The 22,612-nt window shown below is 41.9% G+C and overlaps 1 protein-coding gene across 1 annotated transcript; it reads right to left on the bottom strand.

Annotated features, from left to right (window-relative positions):
- Positions 1–544: 544 nt before the first annotated feature.
- On the bottom strand, positions 545–1,101 carry LOC119352486 (cysteine proteinase inhibitor 8-like). Its single transcript, XM_037619105.1, has one exon. The coding sequence runs from the start codon at positions 1,036–1,038 to the stop codon at positions 652–654; it is 387 nt and encodes a 128-aa protein (XP_037475002.1). The 5' UTR covers positions 1,039–1,101; the 3' UTR covers positions 545–651.
- Between the last annotated feature and the right edge of the window lie 21,511 nt (positions 1,102–22,612).

Below are 22,612 nucleotides of genomic sequence, written 5' to 3'. Positions count from 1 at the left end.
GTTTTTCTCCTCCAGCCACCAAGCTTTCTTTCTTAAGGCCAATGACTACTGCCACGGGAGAAAACCATCCCTCTAAAGCACCCTACCCTAGTATCACCCAGCCTAACACGCAAACCTCTAACCCCAAGCCTCAACACTAATTGGTAACATCTAATTACTCCTTGTTGTCGCCGTCACATGAGCTCCACTCTGCATCATCACCTTCGAAATTTCACCAGTACCATGAGTTGTTGGATATTGGAGATATATTCAAGCAGAGTTAACGTATAGTACATCTATATATAGATTGATAAATGTATTCTTTTTACTTCATTTCCATGTCAGAGAGTAGTGTTTTTCTTTAGAAAAGTTGAATCGTCTTGCGGAAACTATCCCACGGGTTATAGTGGAGTGATCGATCTAGTGCTAAAACCTCATTTTTGTTTCATGCCTCTTTTGGTATTGCATTATATTACAGTTATAGATTTCTCAATTGCAAGTTATATTTAGTTTTTCCATTTTCTGCTCTTATCATTGTCAAGTTGTAGATGTATGCTATTTGATATGTTCCACGCATGGCAATGCAAGACGATAAATTATTCGTCGATAAATAAACCCAGCTCACAAATCTGGTACATCACAATTATTACTACCGAAGTTATTGCCACTCGCCTATTTCACCTTGGCGAATGAGAGGAGCTGGCGTTTGTGAGTCCACGTCTGCTCGTACACCTCTGCCTTGTACTTGTCTTCTTTCCCGCCAATGTCTGATGCCTCGATGATGAGTTCGTAGTTCATTCCAGAAACAAGTTGTTGCCTGCCACTTACCACCTTGTTGAACTTGAGCACGCAGTTCACATGCTTGCCGAACTCCAACACCGCCCAATGGCCGAGCTCTTGGATGTGTTGGTTGTTGATGTTTCCGATTGGTTCCCATCCATTCTCTATTGCCGTGTTCCGCAATTGGTTGCCCATCCGTTCCCCACAGCCTATGGCGGGTGAGCCGATGGCATAGAGGAACGCAACAACGATGATGAGGAGGAAGCTAGATGTCCTCATGGCTATTGGATTGTCTAGTGGGGTTCTTGATCTTGAGATAGTTATGTGGGACTTTGGTGAATTGGTGATGTGAGTGGATCCAAAACAATTGAGGTAGCGGTGCTTAAATAGACATTGTTATAAGAGGCAAAATTTAATTGGATGCTTATCCAAGTAGGCATTTCAATGGCATTTATGACAACCTTTTATACGGGGGCAAACTTTATTCAAAAGTTAATCAATTGGATCCATATCCGAAGGCTTTGACCTACTTAAATTTAGAAAGGTTTAAATACATGCTTTTTAGATGGTTGTATTTCATAGGAAAGGTAGTAACTAGTGCACCCACTAACAGGTTTTGAGTAATATCTTCTCCATAAAATGGTCGAAACTTAAATGAATTGGCCTAAGATAAAGAAGATAGGCATTATTGTTGGAGAACGTAGTAATTTCAAAATTTTCCTACGCACACACAGGATCATGGTGATGCATAGCAACGAGTGAGGAGAGTGTTGTCCACGTACCCTCGTAGACCGAAAGCGGAAGAGTTAGCACAACGTGGTTGATGTAGTTGTACGTCTTCACGATCCGACCGATCCAAGTACCGAATGCACGGCACCTCCGAGTTCAGCACACGTTCAGCTTTGAGGGAGAGTTCCATCAGCACGACGGTGTGATGACGGTGATGATGATGCTACCGACGCAGGGCTTCGCCTAAGCACCGCTACGATATGATTGAGGTGGATTATGGTGGAGGGGGCACCGCACACGGCTGGGAGAGATCAACAGATCAACTTGTGTGTCTAGAGGTGCCGCCCTGCCCCCATATATAAAGGAGGGAGGGAGAGGCCGGCCCTAGAGGAGGCGCGCCAAGTGTGGGGAGTCCTACTAGGACTCCCAAGTCCTAGTAGGATTCCCCTTTCCTTTCCGGAGTAGGAGAGAAGGAAAGAGGGGGAGAGGGAGAAGGAAAAGGGGGCTGCACCCCTTGTCCAATTCGGACCAGAGGGGGGGCGCGCGCCTCCTTCCTTTTGGCCTCTCTCCTCTATTCCCGTATGGCCCAATAAGGCCCAATACTTCTCCCGGTGAATTCCCATAACTCCCCGGTACTAAGAAAATACCCGAATCACTCGGAACCTTTCCGATGTCCGAATATAGTCGTCCGATATATCAATCTTTACGTCTCGACTATTTAGAGACTCCTCGTCATGTCCCCGATCTCATCCGGGACTCCGAACTACCTTCGGTACATAAAATCACGTAAACTCATAATACAATCATCACTGAAACTTTAAGCGTGCGGACCCTACGGGTTCGAGAACTACGTAGACATGACCGAGACACGTCTCCAGCCAATAACCAATAGCGGAACCTGGATGCTCATATTGGCTCCCACATATTCTATGAAGATCTTTATCGGTCAAACCGCATAACAACATACGTTGTTCCCTTTGTCATCGGTATGTTACTTTCCCGAGATTCGATCGTCGGTATCTCAATACCTAGTTCAATCTCGTTACCAGCAGGTCTCTTTACTCGTTCCGTAATACATCATCTCGCAACTAACTCATTAGTCACATTGCTTGCAAGGCTTATAGTGATGTGCATTACCGAGAGGGCCCAGAGATACCTCTCCGACAATCGGAGTGACAAATCCTAATCTCGAAATACGCTAACGCAACAAGTACCTTTGGAGACACCTGTAGAGCACCTTTATAATCATCCAGTTACGTTGTGATGTTTGGTAGCACACAAAGTGTTCCTCCGGTAAATGGGAGTTGCATAATATCATAGTTATAGGAACATGTATAAGTCATGAAGAAAGCAATAGCAGAATACTAAACGATCAAGTGTTATGCTAACAGAATGGGTCAAGTCAATCACATCATTCTCCTAATGATGTGATCCCGTTAATCAAATGACAACTCATGTCTATGGTTAGGAAACTTAACCATCTTTGATTAACGAGCTAGTCAAGTAGAGGCATACTAGTGACACTATGTTTGTCTATGTATTCACACATGTATTATGTTTCCGGTTAATACAATTCTAGCATGAATAATAAACATTTATCATGAAATAAGGAAATAAATAATAACTTTATTATTGCCTCTAGGGCATATTTCCTTCAGTCTCCTACTTGCACTAGAGTCAATAATCTAGTTCACATCGCCATGTGATTTAACATCAATAGTTCACATCTTTATGTGGTTAACACCCATAGTTCACATCGATATGTGACCAATACCCAAAGGGTTTACTAGAGTCGGTAATCTAGTTCACATCGCTATGTGATTAACACCCAAAGAGTACTAAGGTGTGATCATGTTTTGCTTGTGAGATAATTTTAGTCAACGGGTCTGTCACATTCAGATCCGTAAGTATTTTGCAAATATTTATGTCTGCAATGCTCTGCACGGAGCTACTCTAGCTAATTGCTCCCACTTTCAATATGTATCTAGATCGAGACTTAGAGTCATCCAGATCGGTGTCAAACCTTGCATCGACTTAAATCTTTAAGACAAACCTTTTGTCACCTCCATAATCGAGAAACATATCCTTATTCCGCTAAGGATAAGTTTGACCGCTGTCTAGTGATCTACTCCTAGATCACTATTGTACTCCCTTGCCAAACTCACTATATGGTATACAATAGGTCTGGTATACAACATGGCATACTATATAATAGAGGTGAATTTTGTTGGTCCTAAGACACAACACAAAATTGTTTTGTCCTAAGCAAAACTTAACAAAGAAAATACTAAACTAATAATTTTAACAGAAAAAATAAAATTTAAAACAACTCAGTTAACATAAAGTATTTTTCATAAAGTTTTACTAGCAAAAGGAAACACATAAAAAGCTAAATTAAAACTCTAATTATGATTAAAACAAAACTAGTAAGAAAAGAAAAAAAATTATTTTTCTGTAAATAAAAGTTCACCCTCTAATACTACAGAAACAAATTTGAACTAGAATATAATAGAGGTGAATTTTTTTAAACATAATTAAAACAGCAAAAACATCAGCAAGCTAACCAAACTAGAAAAGCTTGTTTTCAAGTAAAACCATTTTAAATAAAAACTATAAGTACCCAAGTTCTACTGCTAGTCAAGGTCAAAACAAAGCAGTGACAAAAAGAATCACTAAAATAAAATAATCCTAACTCACTTTATAGCAGAAATACTAATATGAGTAAAACTAATATAAAACAATTTTTAAAAACTAAAACATGACCGAATCTATTTTTCTACAGAAACTACAAGAAATTTGTAAACTAACAAAAAAAGAATCAACTAAAAATATTAAACAACCTAAAAGATATAGACTTTACAAGAACATAACTATTCTATTTTAAAAACAGAAACTGAAAAAAACAAAAAAAAGCAGGCGCTACTGGGCCTATCTAACGCTCAGGCGAACACTAACTAAAACGCGCCCGCGGCTAAACAGAATAACCGACCGGTTCGATCAATAAAAACAAACCGTAACTAAACCGGAAAAAGATAGAACTAAAACCGATCTAAACAAATAAACCTATCCCTTCGTGTGATCTAATCTAGGCCGTTCATGCGCGATCCAACGGTGGTGGGGGTTCCGGCGGCTTACAGCGACTCGACGGCGACGACGGACGACGGCGGCTCGGGCGGCGACGGCGCAGCAGCTCCGGTGGTCCGGGGCGACGGCGGTGACGTCAGGGAGATGCGGCAGAGCGAGGCGACGTCGAGGGTGGCAGTTGCTGCGGTCGGGGACGACGGAGACGAGTGAAACGAGCTCGGCGGGGCTCCTGGTGCTCTGCAACTCCGGCGACGGGCGGTGATGCTCAATGCAGCGACTCCGGCGATCCCTGGGCGGAGAGAGGATGTCAAAGAGGTGCGGGAGGAGGTGGCGGTTCGGGTGGTGATTCTGGGAAGACAGAGAGTGCTCACCGGCGTAGGGAGTGGCGGCGAACCAAGGCGATGGCGGCAAGATGTGTTCGGCGAGGGCGTGGGCGGTGGTGGGTTTCGGGGTTAGGGTTTTAGGGGGATCGAGAGAGGAGGCCGAGGGGTTTATATAGGGCAAGGTCTTGGAGGAGGGGGCGGCGCGGGATCGCGATCCCGAGAAGATCGCGGTGTCGGGCGGCGGTGGTCGCGCTCTGGTGCGGGCATGGCGTGGGCGAAGGGTAAGAGATGAGGGCGGGCCCCGCGGTCAGTGAGAGAAGGAGAGGAGGGTTCGGTCGGGCGACCGAAGCGGAGACGGCTCGGGCGTGCGCTTTGCTGGGCTGCGGCTCGGCTCGCTGCTGGGCCGCGTCAGGTGGCTGGCTGGGCCGCATCGGGTGGCTAGCTGGGCCGGTTGGCCTGGCCAGCTCGGGGGTTTATTTTCCTTTTTTTGAAAATCAAAGAGAGAGAAAACTAAATATAGAGAAAACTATAGTATTTTTATATACGACATATATATATATATATATATATATATATATATATATATATATATCTCAAAACGCAGAAAAAATAAATCCTACACCGTGTACATTTTTCCAGAGGCAAAATGCAAACTTAAGGAAAAACATTTTTTTATAAATTCCAAATAAACTCCTATTTGAATTCAAAAACTATTGGCATTAATTTCTCCTGACTTTTTGGAGTGTCATGTTAGCTCCTCTCGTACTTTTAAACAAGTATTTGTCAGGGGTATATGAAATAAATTTCGAATGGCAAGTTGAATCCAAATTCAAATAAAATTCAAATGGCTCTGAAATTTCCAAATGCCACTCAATTTCACACAATCAGTCACACAACATTCAAACAAACAATAATAAATATTTATTTAACATAGCATTCCGAAATTTAGAATTTTGGGATGTTACAAACCTACCACACTTAAAATGAATCTCGTCCTCGAGATTCGAAGAGGCTAGCAAGAAAAGGTTAGGGTTTGGGGGTCTTCTAGCTAATCCATCAACCGGAGAGGTCTGGGGTGCTACCACACTTAGAAGCATGCTTACGGTCCCAACAAAACTCATGTACTCCATTCCTTTGGGTTGTTGGTGTCGGTCTTCTTATATTCTCCGGGATAACTCCTACACTGGGGCTCTTCTAGTAGGGCATAACCTTTTCCTCAAACTCGTGTCCTTTCCTCCTGGTGAGGTTCTTCCGATACTGGGTCTTCTTAGCAGACAATTCTGTCGCCAATACTAATCAACTATCGAGATCTCATGGTGGTCAACCATTACAGGTTTGTTCTTCGGGAAAAATGATTTGGGTTGAGTCTCACCATATATCTACGATTGGCAACAGTTGCCTATACAGGGGTCCATCGTTCTACCATTCTATGGTTTCAACAAGGTTTTGACATCGTCGTCTCTCTACTATGGGTAAGTCACTCAGATATACCATTCCAAATAGCAAGAGCGAATGACCAGAGTAAGTCGGTATGGTGATCAATCCATTCCGCACCCAAATCATTACTCTGTATAAGGTTTAGCGAATCTCGCATTTCTAACACTCGGGAATTCTCACAAGCATTGCATAATTTCTCTTGTCGACGAACTTAGTTCGGATAATTCCATTGATTCTGCAAGCTGAACAAAACATCTATCGTTACTTCCGAATAAGACGGGATCTCAACAGAGTCTTCTTGAATTCTTCCAAAGTTTTTGCTCTGTTGCATCCTTGTATGGCTTGATGCATTTTCCACCAGGTTCCAGCACTCTCGGTAAAATATTGAAGAGCATATTGAACCTCATACTTCCTTGCAATCAAATTTTTCCCGAGGTGATCCTCCATGTTTTGAATCCAAAGCTCTGTCTCCAACTGAGTCATCGGTCCATAGAACAGCAGACCGTCTTCCGTTATCATCTATTGGATCCTAGGGTTTTGGGATGAGATAGGAGAGAAGAAAAGGGAGAGATACACACAATACAAACAATAGTTTTGAAGAAAACATGTTTTATTTTGTGGCGGTCAGAAAAACATCAAACAAATGACAACTCACAAATCGTCGCATCTAACGTAAGTATATAACAAACAAATAAATTGCAAAATAACAAGGGACACCAAATAAAACCAACAAATAAATTGCAAAATAACAAGGGACACCAAATAAGAACAAAGGAAAAACTACAACAAAACTACTAAAGAAACTCTAAGACATAACACAAAACAGTTTTGTCCTAAGCAAAACTTAACAAAGAAAATACTAAACTAATAATTTTAACATAGCATTCCAAAATTTAGAATTTTGGAATGTTACAAACGTACCACACTTAAAATGAATCTCGTCCTCGAGATTCAAAGAGGCTAGCAAGAAAAGGTTTGGGTTTGGGGGTCTTCTAGCTAATCCGTCAACCGGAGAGGTCTGGGGTGCTACAACACTTAGAAGCATGCTTACGGTCCCAACAAAACTCGTGTACTCCATTCCTTTGGGTTGTTGGTGTCGGTCTTCTTATATTCTCCGGGATAACTCCTACACTGGGGCTCTTCTAGTAGGGCATAACCTTTTCCTCAAACTCGTGTCCTTTCCTCCTGGTGAGGTTCTTCCGATACTGGGTCTTCTTAGCAGACAATTATGTCGCCAATACTAAATAACTATCGAGATCTCATGGTGGTCAACCATTACAGGTTTCTTCTGCAGGAAAAATGGTTTGGGTTGAGTCTCACCGTATATCCTACGATTGGCAACAGTTGCGTATACAGGGGTCCATCGTTCTACCATTCTATGGTTTCAACAAGGTTTTGACATCGTCATCTCTCTACTATGGGTAAGTCACTCAGATTTACCATCCAAATAGCAAGAGCGAATGACCAGAGTAAGTCGGTATGGTGATCAATCCATTCCGCACCCAAATCATTACTCTGTATAAGGTTTGGCGAATCTCGCATTTCTAACACTCGGGAATTCTCACAAGCATTGCAGAATTTCTCTTGTCGACGAACTTAGTTCGGATAATTCCATTGATTCTGCAAGCTGAACAAAACATCTATCGTTACTTCCGAATAAGACGGGATCTCAACAGAGCCTTCTTGAATTCTTCCAAAGTTTTTGCTCTGTTGCATCCTTGTATGGCTTGATGCATTTTCCACCAGGTTCCAGCACTCTCGGTAAAATATTGAAGAGCATATTGAACCTCATACTTCCTTGCAATCAAATTTTTCCCGAGGTGATCCTCCATGTTTTGAATCCAAAGCTCTGTCTCCAACTGAGTCATCGGTCCATAGAACAGCAGACCGTCTTCCTTTATCATCTATTGGGTCCAAGGGTTTTGGGATGAGATAGGAGAGAAGAAAAGGGAGAGATACACACAATACAAACAATAGTTTTGAAGAAAACATGTTTTATTTTGTGGCGGTCAGAAAAACATCAAACAAATGACAACTCACAAATCGTCGCATCTAACGTAAGTATATAACAAACAAATAAATTGCAAAATAACAAGGGACACCAAATAAAACCAACAAATAAATTGCAAAATAACAAGGGACACCAAATAAGAACAAAGGAAAAACTACAACAAAACTACTAAAGAAACTCTAAGACATAACACAAAACAGTTTTGTCCTAAGCAAAACTTAACAAAGAAAATACTAAACTAATAATTTTAACATAGCATTCCAAAATTTAGAATTTTGGGGTGTTACAAACGTACCACACTTAAAATGAATCTCGTCCTCGAGATTCGAAGAGGCTAGCAAGAAAAGGTTTGGGTTTGGGGGTCTTCTAGCTAATCCATCAACCGGAGAGGTCTGGGGTGCTACAACACTTAGAAGCATGCTTACGGTCCCAACAAAACTCGTGTACTCCATTCCTTTGGGTTGTTGGTGTCGGTCTTCTTATATTCTCCGGGATAACTCCTACACTGGGGCTCTTCTAGTAGGGCATAACCTTTTCCTCAAACTCGTGTCCTTTTCTCCTGGTGAGGTTCTTCCGATACTGGGTCTTCTTAGCAAACAATTATGTCGCCAATACTAAATAACTATCGAGATCTCATGGTGGTCAACCATTACAGGTTTCTTCTGCAGGAAAAATGGTTTGGGTTGAGTCTCACCATATATCCTACGATTGGCAACAGTTGCGTATACAGGGGTCCATCGTTCTACCATTCTATGGTTTCAACAAGGTTTTGACATCGTCGTCTCTCTACTATGGGTAAGTCACTTAGATTTACCATCCAAATAGCAAGAGCGAATGACCAGAGTAAGTCGGTATGGTGATCAATCCATTCCGCACCCAAATCATTACTCTGTATAAGGTTTGGTGAATCTCGCATTTCTAACACTCGGGAATTCTCACAAGCATTGCAGAATTTCTCATGTCGACGAACTTAGTTCAGAAAATTCCATTGATTTTGCAAGCTGAACAAAACAACTATCGTTACTTCACCACTATCAGGTTTTCGTGTCCTCCTAAGGAACGTCTACTGTTCAAATCTCAATTTATTCCCAAAATTTCTTCTTCCAGTGGGTACTTGATCCTTATTAATTCCTGGGCTTGTGGGTTATGGCCCACTTCAACACTTGTACCACTTTAACTCATCCTTGGAGTAACTCTTGTTCCATATTACACCTCCTTTAAATCCAATAGTACTCTGTTTCTTCATAACCATCATATCAAAAGCAAGACTCCAACTTTTTTTTGTCCGAACTCCAGTCTGGGGAATATATTTTCCTATCCATTGGTCTAGTGTTCTTCAGAGGGTACTACCACCCTTAAATGAAATTCACAAATCCATCCATAGACCATATTTCTCATATCCTCGAAACTGGTACAAATTCTTTGTTCATAGAGTAAAAACTCACATAATACAACATATGAAATCATAACACACTAACTTTATTGATTTCATGATTCATGAATTCTTTACAATCTCTAAGCTTCAATTACATAAGTCAACTCATTGTACTCATGAAAAAAATTGCTTTCTAGCACTCTTATTATCCATATCAAAATCTCAACTACCCAGCTCCAGCTTTCTTCTGATCTGAACATTCCCTAGCAAAATGTCCGGCTTCCTTGCAACGAAAACAAATAACTTCCGGCATGTCTCGAGGCTTCTTGGTGATGGTGCCTGCTCCTTGAGTTCCTTGCTTCCTTTCGAGACAATCATTGGCATAATGCCCGACGTCCTTACATTCAAAACAGGTAATATGACTCTTGTCCCTCTTTGTAGAAATTGGGTTGTCCTGAGGGTGTCTTTGTTTTCTCTTCCTGGTTTTCTTCATTCTGATCAAACGTTCTATTCCCTGTGGATCAAACTCCACTTCTTCCGTCAGGAAGTATCCCAGATACTCTTTTATTTCCTTGGTGCAATACTGTGAAAAATGTCCTTCTTCTCCACATGAATAACAAGCATTGGAGTAAAATATGTTGAGGCTTTCTCCATCAGGGTCTTCAACATCTTCCTGCATTACAGATTCTTCTAAACTTTCCCTGAGGGCTTCTTTCATGGCTTCCTTCAGCTGCTTGGTAATTTCTTGTACCTTGGGGTAAATTTGGCACTGAGCCGGGAAATGAGTAGCTCCTTCACACAGGAAACAAGTAACCTGCCCAATCAGGCATTCTTCAGCTGCGTGATTTCCTTCACAATGAGGGCATCCATCCTTGTGTTCTTCATTGGTGTGCCCTATTTCCCCGCAAATCTTGCAGGCACAATGTTTCTTCTTCGGGTTATCATAGTGCTTCCGAATAAGACGGGATCTCAACAGAGTCTTCTTGAATTCTTCCCAAGTTTTTGCTCTGTTGCATCCTTGTATGGCTTGATGCATTTTCCACCAGGTTCCAGCACTCTCGGTAAAATATTGAAGAGCATATTGAACCTCATACTTCCTTGCAATCAAATTTTTCCTGAGGTGATCCTCCATGTTTTGAATCCAAAGCTCTGTCTCCAACTGAGTCATCGGTCCATAGAATAGCAGACCGTCTTCCTTTATCATCTATTGGGTCCAAGGGTTTTGGGATGATATAGGAGAGAAGAAAAGGGAGAGATACACACAATACAAACAATAGTTTTGAAGAAAACATGTTTTATTTTGTGGCGGTCAGAAAAACATCAAACAAATGACAACTCACAAATCGTCGCATCTAACGTAAGTATATAACAGGGGTTTTGTCTTCTAAAGGTCAAATAAATCTTCGGAGTTTTCCAAAGCTTCAGAGTCTTCTGTTGTTGCAGCTGCACTTCTTCCAACGCATGGAGAAATCCTCTTTAGACTGAAATGACCATCAGTTGTCTGATATCTTGTACTTCTTGGAGCGGCTGCAGTTGATCCTCCGTGTGGTCAAAAGGGAAAGGGGTATATTCTAACTGTTTGAGATAAGAGGGGATATTTGATAAAATCAGAAAAGATGAGAAGTAATGGACTACTTTAAAAAGAAGTTTTAGAGATTTCCTATCCTAGGGGCTTTCCGATTTCTAGGGTCACGTCCTATAGTCAACATTTGCTCTGATACCATATCTGTAGCGACCCGACCTCAGACGGTCAAGTCTCTGTGTATCTGTGCCATCCCTGGATCAGTATGCTGGCACACACAGTACATCAATGTATATATCAAAGTGCAATCACATGTATAAATAACATAAAACTGATATATACCTTGTAAGTCTCAGAAGAAACAAACAATCGGGTGTGGAGTCCCATCAACGCCATCGGCAAGTTGAGTGTAGACCGTAACCCTGTATCGTACTCTTACTCGTCGGAAGAACAATATCTGCAACATGAAACATTGCAGCCGTGTTGGTCAGTACATTGAATGTACCAGCAAGATCACTGTAAGAAAAACAGATAATAAACTATACTATATGCAATATGCCTTTGTAGCTCTGGGTCTAAGTTTTGTTTGCTTAAAAGCTGAATTTCATTTTCCCTACAACAAAGGAACAACAGGAGCCTGTACTACAGAGTTTTCTATCATGACATGGTTCCGCCAACCGATGTCTCATAGCCCAAATCATCATAAGTTGCCCACAATTATGTTATCAGTCCGGTGTTGAGAGTTCCGAGATAGATCCAAGTCCAGAGGCTCAAGTTGTCCATAACCGGGGACACGGCTAATCGATTAGGTTTTAACCCTCTGCAAAGGTTTATACACTTTACCCGCAAGATTCGATCCCTCTTTTTACGTTCTCGCACTTCAGGGTGTTTGAGAACAAGATGATCGAAACATGGTCTTCTGAAGAGTCCCTCTGACCACTGTCCGGTGCTCATCCAATCCTACCGTAGTTCTACATCTGCTAGCAACGTCCCAGCCTGAGTCACAACTAACGTCAACCAAGCCAGAGCCCATAGTGACTTGCGGTTACACTGGTAAGCTTCCGGGCATGAAGTATTCTTCCGTCTCTTTGAGTCTGGGTGAAGCTTTCCGCAAGATGTCATGCCGCTTCTCCATGCATCCCGGCCATCCGCTGGTTTCTCCAGGGTGCCCGTCAACCATCCTTCACCCAGTACTGTGTATTGAATTCTTGTCTCGAGTCTCGAAATCTTGAGGTCTTGTCCTGAAGATGCAGTCCTTGCCGATGCCATCATGAACTTGTCGCCATTGACGTAGATTCCTTCATTCTCACACCACTCCCGAGCACTCATACCAATCCCATCTACTATAGCGTAGCATTAAAACTATATAACATCCCGGGCTTGGTAACAGGGAGATGGGTTCCTACCTCATGCATTCTACTCAACTACAAGATTCAATAGCACTACTGGAGGGATTATGAATGGTGAAACTAGATGCAATAAAAACATAAGTATGGATAACATGGTCAAAGTGAACTTGCCTGGTATTACTTGATGAAGATAATTGCACTCAAATAAAGACTTGGTACAACTATTCGTCACTCCGTTGAAAATCTATGTAGTCAAACATAGCATTCATATAAGCAAACATACTAGCAACAAATTCTAACACTCATAATAAAACCAACACATAAATTGCAAAATAAGAAGGGACACCAAATAAGAACAAAGGAAAAACTACAACAAAACTACTAAAGAAACTCTAAGACATAACACAAAATAGTTTTGTCATAAGCAAAACTTAACAAAGAAAATACTAAACTAATAATTTTAACAGAAAAAAATAAAATTTAAAACAACTAAGTTAACATAAAGTATTTTTCATAAAGTTTTACTAGCAAAAGGAAACACATAAAAAGCTAAATTAAAACTCTAATTATGCTTAAAACAAAACTAGTAAGAAAAGAAAAAAAAACATTTTTTCTATAAATAAAATTTCACCCTCTAATACTACAGAAACAAATCTGAACTAAAATATAATAGAGGTGAATTGTTTTTAAACATAATTAAAACAGCAAAAACATCAGCAAGCTAACGAAACTAGAAAAGCTTGTTTTCGAGTAAAACCATTTTAAATAAAAACTATAAGTACCCAAGTTAATCCTACTGCTAGTCAAGGTCAAAACAAAGCAGTGACAAAAAGAATCACTAAAATAAAATAATCCTAACTCACTTTATAGCAGAAATACTAATCTAACTAAAACTAATATAAAACAATTTTTAAAAACTAAAACATGACCGAATCTATTTTTCTACAGAAACTACAAGAAATTTGTAAACTAACAAAAAAAGAATCAACTAAAAATATTAAACAACCTAAAAGATATAGACTTTACAAGAACAGAACTATTCTATTTTAAAAATAGAAACTAAAAAAATAACAAAAAACAAGCGCTACTGGGCCTATCTAACGCTCAGGCGAACACTAACTAAAATGCGCCCGCGGCTAAACAGAATAACCGACCGGTTCGATCAATAAAAACAAACCGTAACTGAAGCAAAAAAAGACAGAACTAAAACAAACGTAAACAAATAAACCTATCCCTTCGTGTGATCTAATCTAGGCCGTTCATGCGCGATCCAACGGTGGTGGGGGTTCCGGCGGCTTACAGCGACTCGACGGCGACGAAGGACGACGGCGGCTCGGGCGGCGACGGCGCAGCGGCTCCGGTGGTCCGGGGAGACGGTGGTGACGTCGGGGAGATGCGGCGGAGTGAGGCGAGGTCGAGGGTGGCGGTTGCTGCGGTCGGGGATGACGGAGACGAGTGGAACGAGCTCGGCGGGGCTCCTGGTGCTCTGCAACTCCGGCGACGGGCGGTGATGCTCAAGGCGGCGACTCCGGCGATCCCTGGGCGGAGAGAGGATGTCAAAGAGGTGCGGGAGGAGGTGGCGGTTCGGGTGATGATGCTGGGAGGGCAGAGAGTGCTCACCGGCGTCGGGAGTGGCGGCGAACCGAGGCGACGGCGGCGAGATGCATTCGTCGAGGGCGTGGGTGGTGGTGGGTTTAGGGGTTAGGGTTTTAGGGGGATCGAGAGAGGAGGCCGAGGGGTTTATATAGGGCAAGGTCTTGGAGGAGGGGGCGGCGCGGGATCGCGATCCCGAGAAGATCGCGGTCTCGGGAGGCGGTGGTCGCGCTCTGGTGTGGCATGGCATGGGCGAGGGGTAAGAGATGAGGGCGGGCCCCGCCGTCAGTAAGAGAGGGAGAGGAGGGTTCGGTCGGGCGACCGAAGCGGAGACGGCTCGGGCATGCTTGCGGCTGGGCTGTGGCTCGGCTCGCTGCTTGGCCGCGTCGGGTGGCTGACTGGGCCGCATTGGGTGGCTAGCTGGGCCGGTTGGCCTGGCCAGCTCGAGGGTTTCTTTTCCTTTTTTTTGAAAATCACAGAGAGAGAAAACTAAATATAGAGAAAACTATAGTATTTTTATATACGACATATATATATATCTAAAAACTCTGAAAGATAAATCCTACACGTGTACATTTTTTCAGAGGCAAAATGCAAACTTAAGGAAAAACATTTTTTTTATAAATTCCAAATAAACTCCAATTTGAATTCAAAAACTTTTGGCATTAATTTCTCCTGACTTTTTGGAGTGTCATGTTAGCTCCTCTCATACTTTTAAACAAGTATTTCTCAGGGGTATATGAAATAAATTTCGAATGCCAAGTTGAATCCAAATTCAAATAAAATTCAAATGCCTCTGAAATTTCCAAATGCCACTCAATTTCACACAATCAGTTACACAACATTCAGACAAACAATCATAAATATTTATTTAACGTAGCATTCCAAAATTTAGAATTTTGGGATGTTACACTATGACACCCGATCATCACATGGTGTCTCAACACGAAGAACTTTCGCAACGGTGCATACTCAGGGAGAACACTTTTATCTTGAAATTTAGTGAGAGATCATCTTATAATGCTACTGTCAATCAAAGCAAGATAAGATGCATAAAAGATAAACATCACATGCACTCAATATAAGTGATATGATATGGCCATCATCATCTTGTGCTTGTGATCTCCATCTCCGAAACACCGTCATGATCACCATCGTCACCGGCGCGACACCTTGATCTCCATCGTAGCATCGTTGTCGTCTAGCCAACTTATGCTTCTACGACTATCGCTACCGCTTAGTAATGAAGTAAAGCATTACAGGACGATTGCATTGCATACAATAAAGCGACAACCATATGGCTCCTGCCAGTTGCCGATAACTCGGTTACAAAATATGATCATCTCATACAATAAAATTTAGCATCATGCCTTGACCATATCACATCACAACATGCCTTGCAAAAACAAGTTAGACGTCCTCTACTTTGTTGTTGCAAGTTTTACGTGGCTGCTACGGGCTGAGCAAGAACCGTTCTTACCTACGCATCAAAACCACAACGATAGTTCGTCAAGTTAGTGTTGTTTTAACCTTTTCAAGGACCGGGCGTAGCCACACTCGGTTCAACTTAAGTTGCAGAAACTGACACCCGCCAGCCACCTGTGTGCAAAGCACGTCGGTAGAACCAGTGTCGCGTAAGCGTACGCGTAATGTCGGTCCGGGCCGCTTCATCCAACAATACCGCCGAACCAAAGTATGACATGCTGGTAAGCAATATGACTTGTATCGCCCACAACTCACTTGTCTTCTACTCATGCATATAACATCTACGCATAAAACCAGGCTTGGATGCCACTGTTGGAGAATGTAGTAATTTTAAAATTTTCCTACGCACACACAGGATCATGGTGATGCATAGCAACGAGAGGGGAGAGTGTTGTCCACGTACCCTCGTAGACCGAAAGCAGAAGTGTTAGCACAATGCGGTTGATGTAGTCGCACGTCTTCACGATCCGACCGATCCAAGTACCGAACGCACGGCACCTCCGAGTTCAGCACACGTTCGGCTCGATGACGTCCCACGAACTCTGATCCAGCAGAGCTTCGAGGGAGAGTTCCGTCAACACGACGGCGTGATGACGGTGATGATGATGCTACCGATGCAGGGCTTCGCCGAAGCACCGCTACGATATGATCGAGGTGGATTATGGTGGAGGGGGCATCGCACACGGCTGGGAGAGATCTACAGATCAACTTGTGTGTCTAGAGGTGCCCCCCTGCCCCCGTATATAAAGGAGGGAGGGAAAGGCCGGCCCTAGAGGAGGTGCGCCAAGTGTGGGGAGTCCTACTAGGACTCCCAAGTCCTAGTAGGATTCCCCTTTCCTTTCCGGAGTAGGAGAGAAGGAAAGAGGGGGAGAGGGAGAAGGAAAAAGGGGGCTGCACCCCTTGTCCAATTCGGACCAGAGGGGGGGCGCGCACCTCCTTCCTTTTGGCCTCTCTCCTCTTTCCCGTATGGCCCAATAAGGCCCAATACTTCTCCCGGTGAATTCCCGTAACTCCCCGGTACTCCAAAAATATCCGAATCATTTGGAACCTTTCCGATGTCCGAATATAGTTGTCCAATATATTGATCCTTACGTCTCGACTATTTCGAGACTCCTCGTCATGTCCCCAATCTCATTCGGGACTCCGAACTACCTTCGGTACATCAAATCACATAAACTCATAATACAATCGTCACTGAAACTTTAAGCGTGCGGACCCTACGGGTTTGAGAACTATGTAGACATGACCGAGACACGTCTCCGGCCAATAACCAATAGCGGAACCTGGATGCTCATATTGGCTCCCACATATTCTACGAAGATCTTTATCGGTCAAACCGCATAACAACATACGTTGTTCCCTTTGTCATCGGTATGTTACTTGCCCGAGATTCGATCGTCGGTATCTCAATACCTAGTTCAATCTCGTTACTGGCAAGTCTCTTTACTCGTTCCGTAATACATCATCTCGCAACTAACTCATTAGTCACATTGCTTGCAAGGCTTATGGTGATGTGCATTACCGAGAGGGCCCAGAGATACCTCTCCGACAATCAGAGTGACAAATCCTAATCTCGAAATACGCCAACCCAACAAGTACCTTTGGAGACACCTGTAGAGCACCTTTATAATCACCCAGTTATGTTGTGACGTTTGGTAGAACACAAAGTGTTCCTCCGGTAAACGGGAGTTGCATAATCTCATAGTTATCGGAACATGTATAAGTCATGAAGAAAGCAATAGCAGAATACTAAACGATCAAGTGCTAAGCTAACGGAATGGGTCAAGTCAATCACATCATTGTCCTAATGATGTGATCCCGTTAATCAAATTACAACTCATGTCTATGGTTAGGAAACATAAGCATCTTTGATTAACGAGCTAGTCAAGTAGAGGCATACTAGTGACACTATGTTTGTCTATGTATTCACACATGTATTATGTTTCCGGTTAATACAATTCTAGCATGAATAATAAACATTTATCATGAAATAAGGAAATAAATAATAACTTTATTATTGCCTCTAGGGCATATTTCCTTCAATTATAAACTCACAAAAGGTAGTAGAAAGCATGTATGTAAACCTTTGTATGAAAATACACTAGTACAGAAATGGCTAGCCACAACTTTTGTTTGTGGTGCGCAATATCCAACAAGCACCACCACTATTTTTTTTTCCAAATAGTGGCAGGGTTGGCAAATTTGGTAGGACATGATATACCCTTAGTGTTGGCGTTGAACTATTTTAGCACGACATTAATGTTTTCTGAGTTTTTTTGAACTATACTTTGCTATGGCATGGCCTGTTAGGACCATGCTGGTGATGGCCTACTAGTATAGGGGATCAATAATAGTCCTTTCGATAAGTAAGAGCGTCGAACCCAATGAGAAGCAGAAGGAAATGATAAGTGGTTTTTAGAAAGGTATTTTCTGCAAGTGTCGTAAGTAGTAATAACAGATAGTTTTGTAGAAATATAATTTGTAATAAGTAACAAGTAACAATAGTAACAAGAGTGCAGCAAGGTGGGACAATTCTTCTTATATCAAAATACAAGCCGAAAGTTCTTGTAATGAGCAAAGCAAATCACTCTTAAGGACACATGGGAAGTCTTGTCTAGTCACGTTCATTATGTTTAGTTGATTCGCATTCACAACTTTGATAATTTCATATGTTGGTGGACCGGTGCTAGGGTGTTGTTCTTACTTGAACAAGCAACCCACTTGCGATTACCCCCTCTCGCAAGCATCCACAACTATTATTATTAGTCATAAAAAAGATTATAGGATCATAGTAGGTGCTAAAGAATAAATATAGCATAGGAGAGCAGCAACAATATCGAATCTATATATAAAGGACTTTGAATCTCTTGTTCCACGCAGAAAAAAGGGCATGAAGTAACAGCGATAGATTGCACTGACTGAAAGATAAATTATCAGACCAAAACATGAAGTAATTAGATTATTTCATCCTTTTGAAATTTGAAAGTGTATACTGCATGCATCAAATTCTATTATCTCATAAAAATATGGCAATTAAAGAGTGGCAGCTAGGTAGTAGTAACCATCTATTTTATGACGTGGATCAAAGAGAATCAATCATTAGTTGCTCATGTGAGAAGTAATAGAACCAGGAGACTAACCTTAGAGGTGTGTTTGCTGGGAACATAGTAGGCATTAAAGTAAAATAGCATAGCAGTTTGTGGCCTGCGGCAAATATGTAAGAAAGAGTGGAAATAATGTCAGGCCAATTATTTTCCACAGGTAGCGTGCGCTCCATTAATCATAACATGAGCCAATCCTTGTAAATACAAAATATCAGGGAGCGCACGCTGCATGAGTTCAACACCAGCTTTGATGCCTTATGTACCGGGATTGAGGGAGTAGTGGTAGTCTCTCTTGCACAAAATCAATTGAGGGGACAAATTCCTTGCCATGTTTGGCAATTGCCTGCTACTTCTTGAGCTTGCGTTGGTTTTTCCCTTGAAGAGCAAAGGGTGATGCAGAAAAGTAGAGATAAGTATTTTCCTCGGTTAAGAACCAAGGTATCAATCCAGTGGGAGAAGAACGCGCAAATCACCAATACCTGCAAAAACAATCAAACACTTGCACCCAACGCGATAAATGGGTTGTCAATCCCTTCACAGTCACTTGAAAAAGTGAGATCTAAAAGCAAAAGATTGCAAAATAGTAGATAGGAAACTAATATGATGGAAAATAGACCCGGGGGCCATAGGTTTCACTAGAGGCTTCTCCCATGAAGGCAAATAATACGGTGGGTGAAATAATTACTATCACGGACTGATAGAAAAGCAAAAAAATTATGACGATATCCAAGGCAATGATTATGTAATATAGGCATCACGTCCGTATCAAGTAGACCGACTCCTGCCTTCATCTACTACTATTACTCCACACATTGACATACTCCTGCCTGCATCTAGAGTATTAAGTTCATAAAGAACAGAGTAACGCATTAAGTAAGATGACATGATATAGAGGAATAAACTCAAGCAATATGATGTAAACCCCATCTTTTTAGACTCGATGGCAACAATACAATACGTGCCTCGCTACCCCTACTTTGTCACTGGCTGAGGACACCGCAAGATTGAACCCAAAGCCAAGTGCTACCTCTTGAGCACTGCGTTGGATTTCCTTGAAGAGGAAAGGGTGATGCAGCAGAGTAGAGTAAGTATTTCCCTCAGTTTTTGAGAACCAAGGTATCAATCCAGTAGGAGGCTACGCGCGAGTCCCTCGTACCTACACAAAACAAATAGCTCAATGCAACCAACGCGATTAGGGGTTGTCAATCCCTTCACGGTCACTTACGAGAGTGAGATATGATTGAGATGATAGATAATATTTTTGGTATTTTTGATATAAAGATGCAAAGTAAAATAAAAGGCAAAGTAAAAAAGCAAAACAATAATAAAGTGATGGAGATTGATATGATGAGAATAGACCCGGGGCCATAGATTTCACTAGTGGCTTCTCTCAAGAGCATAAGTATTCTACGGTGGGTGAACAAATTACTGTTGAGCAATTGACAGAATTGAGCATAGTTGTGAGAATATCTAGGTATGATCATGTATATATGCATCACGTCCGAGACAAGTAGACCGACTCCTACCTGCATCTACTACTATTACTCCACTCATCTACCGCTATCCAGCATGCATCTAGAGTATTAAGTTCAAGAAAACAGAGTAACGCCTTAAGCAAGATGACATGATGTAGAGGAATAAATTCATGCAATATGATAAATACCCCATCTTGTTATCCTCGATGGCAACAATACAATACGTGCCTTGCTGCCCCTACTGTCATTGGGAAAGGACACCGCAAGATTGAACCCAAAGCTAAGCACTTCTCCCATTGCAAGAAAAACCAATCTAGTAGGCCAAACCAAACTGATAATTCGAAGAGACTTGCAAAGATAACCAATCATACATAAAAGAATTCAGAGAAGATTCAAATATTGTTCATAGATAGACTTGACCATAACCCACAATTCATCGGTCTCAACAAACACATCGCAAAAAGAAGATTACATCGAATAGATCTCCACGAGAGAGGGGGAGAACATTGTATTGAGATCCAAAAAGAGAGAAGAAGCCATCTAGCTACTAACTATGGACCCGAAGGTCTGAGGTAAACTACTCACACTTCATCGGAGGGGCTATGGTGATGATGTAGAAGCCCTTCATGGTGGATTCCTCTTCCGGCGGAGCTCCGGAACAGGCCCCAAGATGGGATCTCGTGGGTACAGAAGGTTGCGGCGGTGGAATTAGGTTTTTGGCTCCGTATCTGATTGTTTGGGGGTATGTAGGTATATATAGGAGGAAGGAGTACGTTGATGGAGCAAAGGGGGGCCCACGAGGCAGGGGGCGCGCCCTAGGGGGGCGCCCTCCACCCTCGTGACCACCTCCCTCCTTTCTTGATGGAGGGTCCAAGTCTCCTGGATCATATTTGTTGAGAAAATCACGTTCCCGAAGATTTCATTCCGTTTGAACTCCGTTTGATATTCCGATTCTTCAAAACACTGAAATAGGCAAAAAACAGCAATTCTGGGTTGGGCCTCCGGTTAATAGGTTAGTCCCAAAAGTAATATAAAAGTGGAAAATAAAGCCCAGTATGGTCCAAAACAGTAGATAATATAGCATGGAGCAATCAAAAATTATAGATACGTTGGAGACGTATCACCAAGCACTTCTCTCATTGCAAGAAAAACCAATCTAGTTGGCCAAACCAAACCAATAATTCGAAGAGAATTACAAGGATATCAAATCATGCATATAAGAATTCAGAGAAGATTCAAATAATATGCATAGATAAGCTGATCATAAATCCACAATTCATCGGATATCGACAAACACACCACAAAAGAAGATTACATCAGATAGATCTCCAAGAACATCGAGGAGAACATGGTATTGAGAATCAAATAGAGATAAGAAGTCATCTAGCTACTAGCTATGGACCCGTAGGTCTATGGTAAACTACTCACGCTTCATCGGTAGGGCAATAGAGTTGATGTAGATGCCCTCCGTGATCAAATCCCCCTCCAACAGGATGCCGGAAAAGGCCCAAAGATGGGATCTCATGGGAACAGAAGGTTGTGGAGGTGGAAAAGTGTTTTCGTTGATGCTTCTGAAGGTTTCGGAATATTTGTGAATTTATAGGATGAAGAAGTAGGTTGGTGGATTCACGAGGGGCCCACAAGTTAGGGGGGCGCGCCCACCCCCCTAGGGCTCGCCCTCCACCCTTGCCGCCGCCTCGTGGCTCTTCTGACTTGCACTCCAAGTCCCTTGGATGTCTTCTGGTCCAAGAAAAATCATCGTAAAGTTTCATTCCGTTTAAACTCTGTTTGATATTCCTTTTCTGCGAAACTCAAAACAAGGAAAAAACAGAAACTGGCACTGGGCCCTAGGTTAATAGGTTAGTCCCAAAAATAATATAAAATAGCATATTAAAGCATATAAAACATCCAAACAGATAATATAATAGCATGGAACAATCAAAAATTATAGATACGTTGGAGACGTATCAAGCATCCCTGAGCTTAATTCCTGCTCGTCCTCGAGTAGGTAAATGATAAAAACAGAATTTTTGATGTGGAATGCTACCTAACATATTTATCCATGTAATTTTCTTTATTGTGGCACGAATGTTCAGATCCACAAGATTCAAAACAAAAGCTTATTGACATAAAAACAATAATACGTCAAGCATACTAATAAAGCAATCATGTCTTCTCAAAATAACATGGCCAAAGAAAGTTATCCCTACAAAATCATATAATCTGGCTATGCTCCATCTTCATCACACAAAGTATTAAATCATGCACAACCCCGGTATTAGTCAAGCAATTGTTTCACACTTTAGTATTCTCAAACTTTTTCAACTTTCATGCAATACAGGAGCGTGAGCCATGGATATAGCATA

The sequence above is a fragment of the Triticum dicoccoides genome, chromosome 2A (assembly GCF_002162155.2).
Source record: "Triticum dicoccoides isolate Atlit2015 ecotype Zavitan chromosome 2A, WEW_v2.0, whole genome shotgun sequence".
NCBI lineage: Eukaryota > Viridiplantae > Streptophyta > Magnoliopsida > Poales > Poaceae > Triticum > Triticum dicoccoides.
This window is presented reverse-complemented; position numbering and strand designations above follow the sequence as displayed.

Bases quoted from the DNA above. Each gene is read 5' to 3' on its own strand.
- LOC119352486 (XM_037619105.1), bottom strand. From the start codon at position 1,038: ATGAGGACATCTAGCTTCCTCCTCATCATCGTTGTTGCGTTCCTCTAT.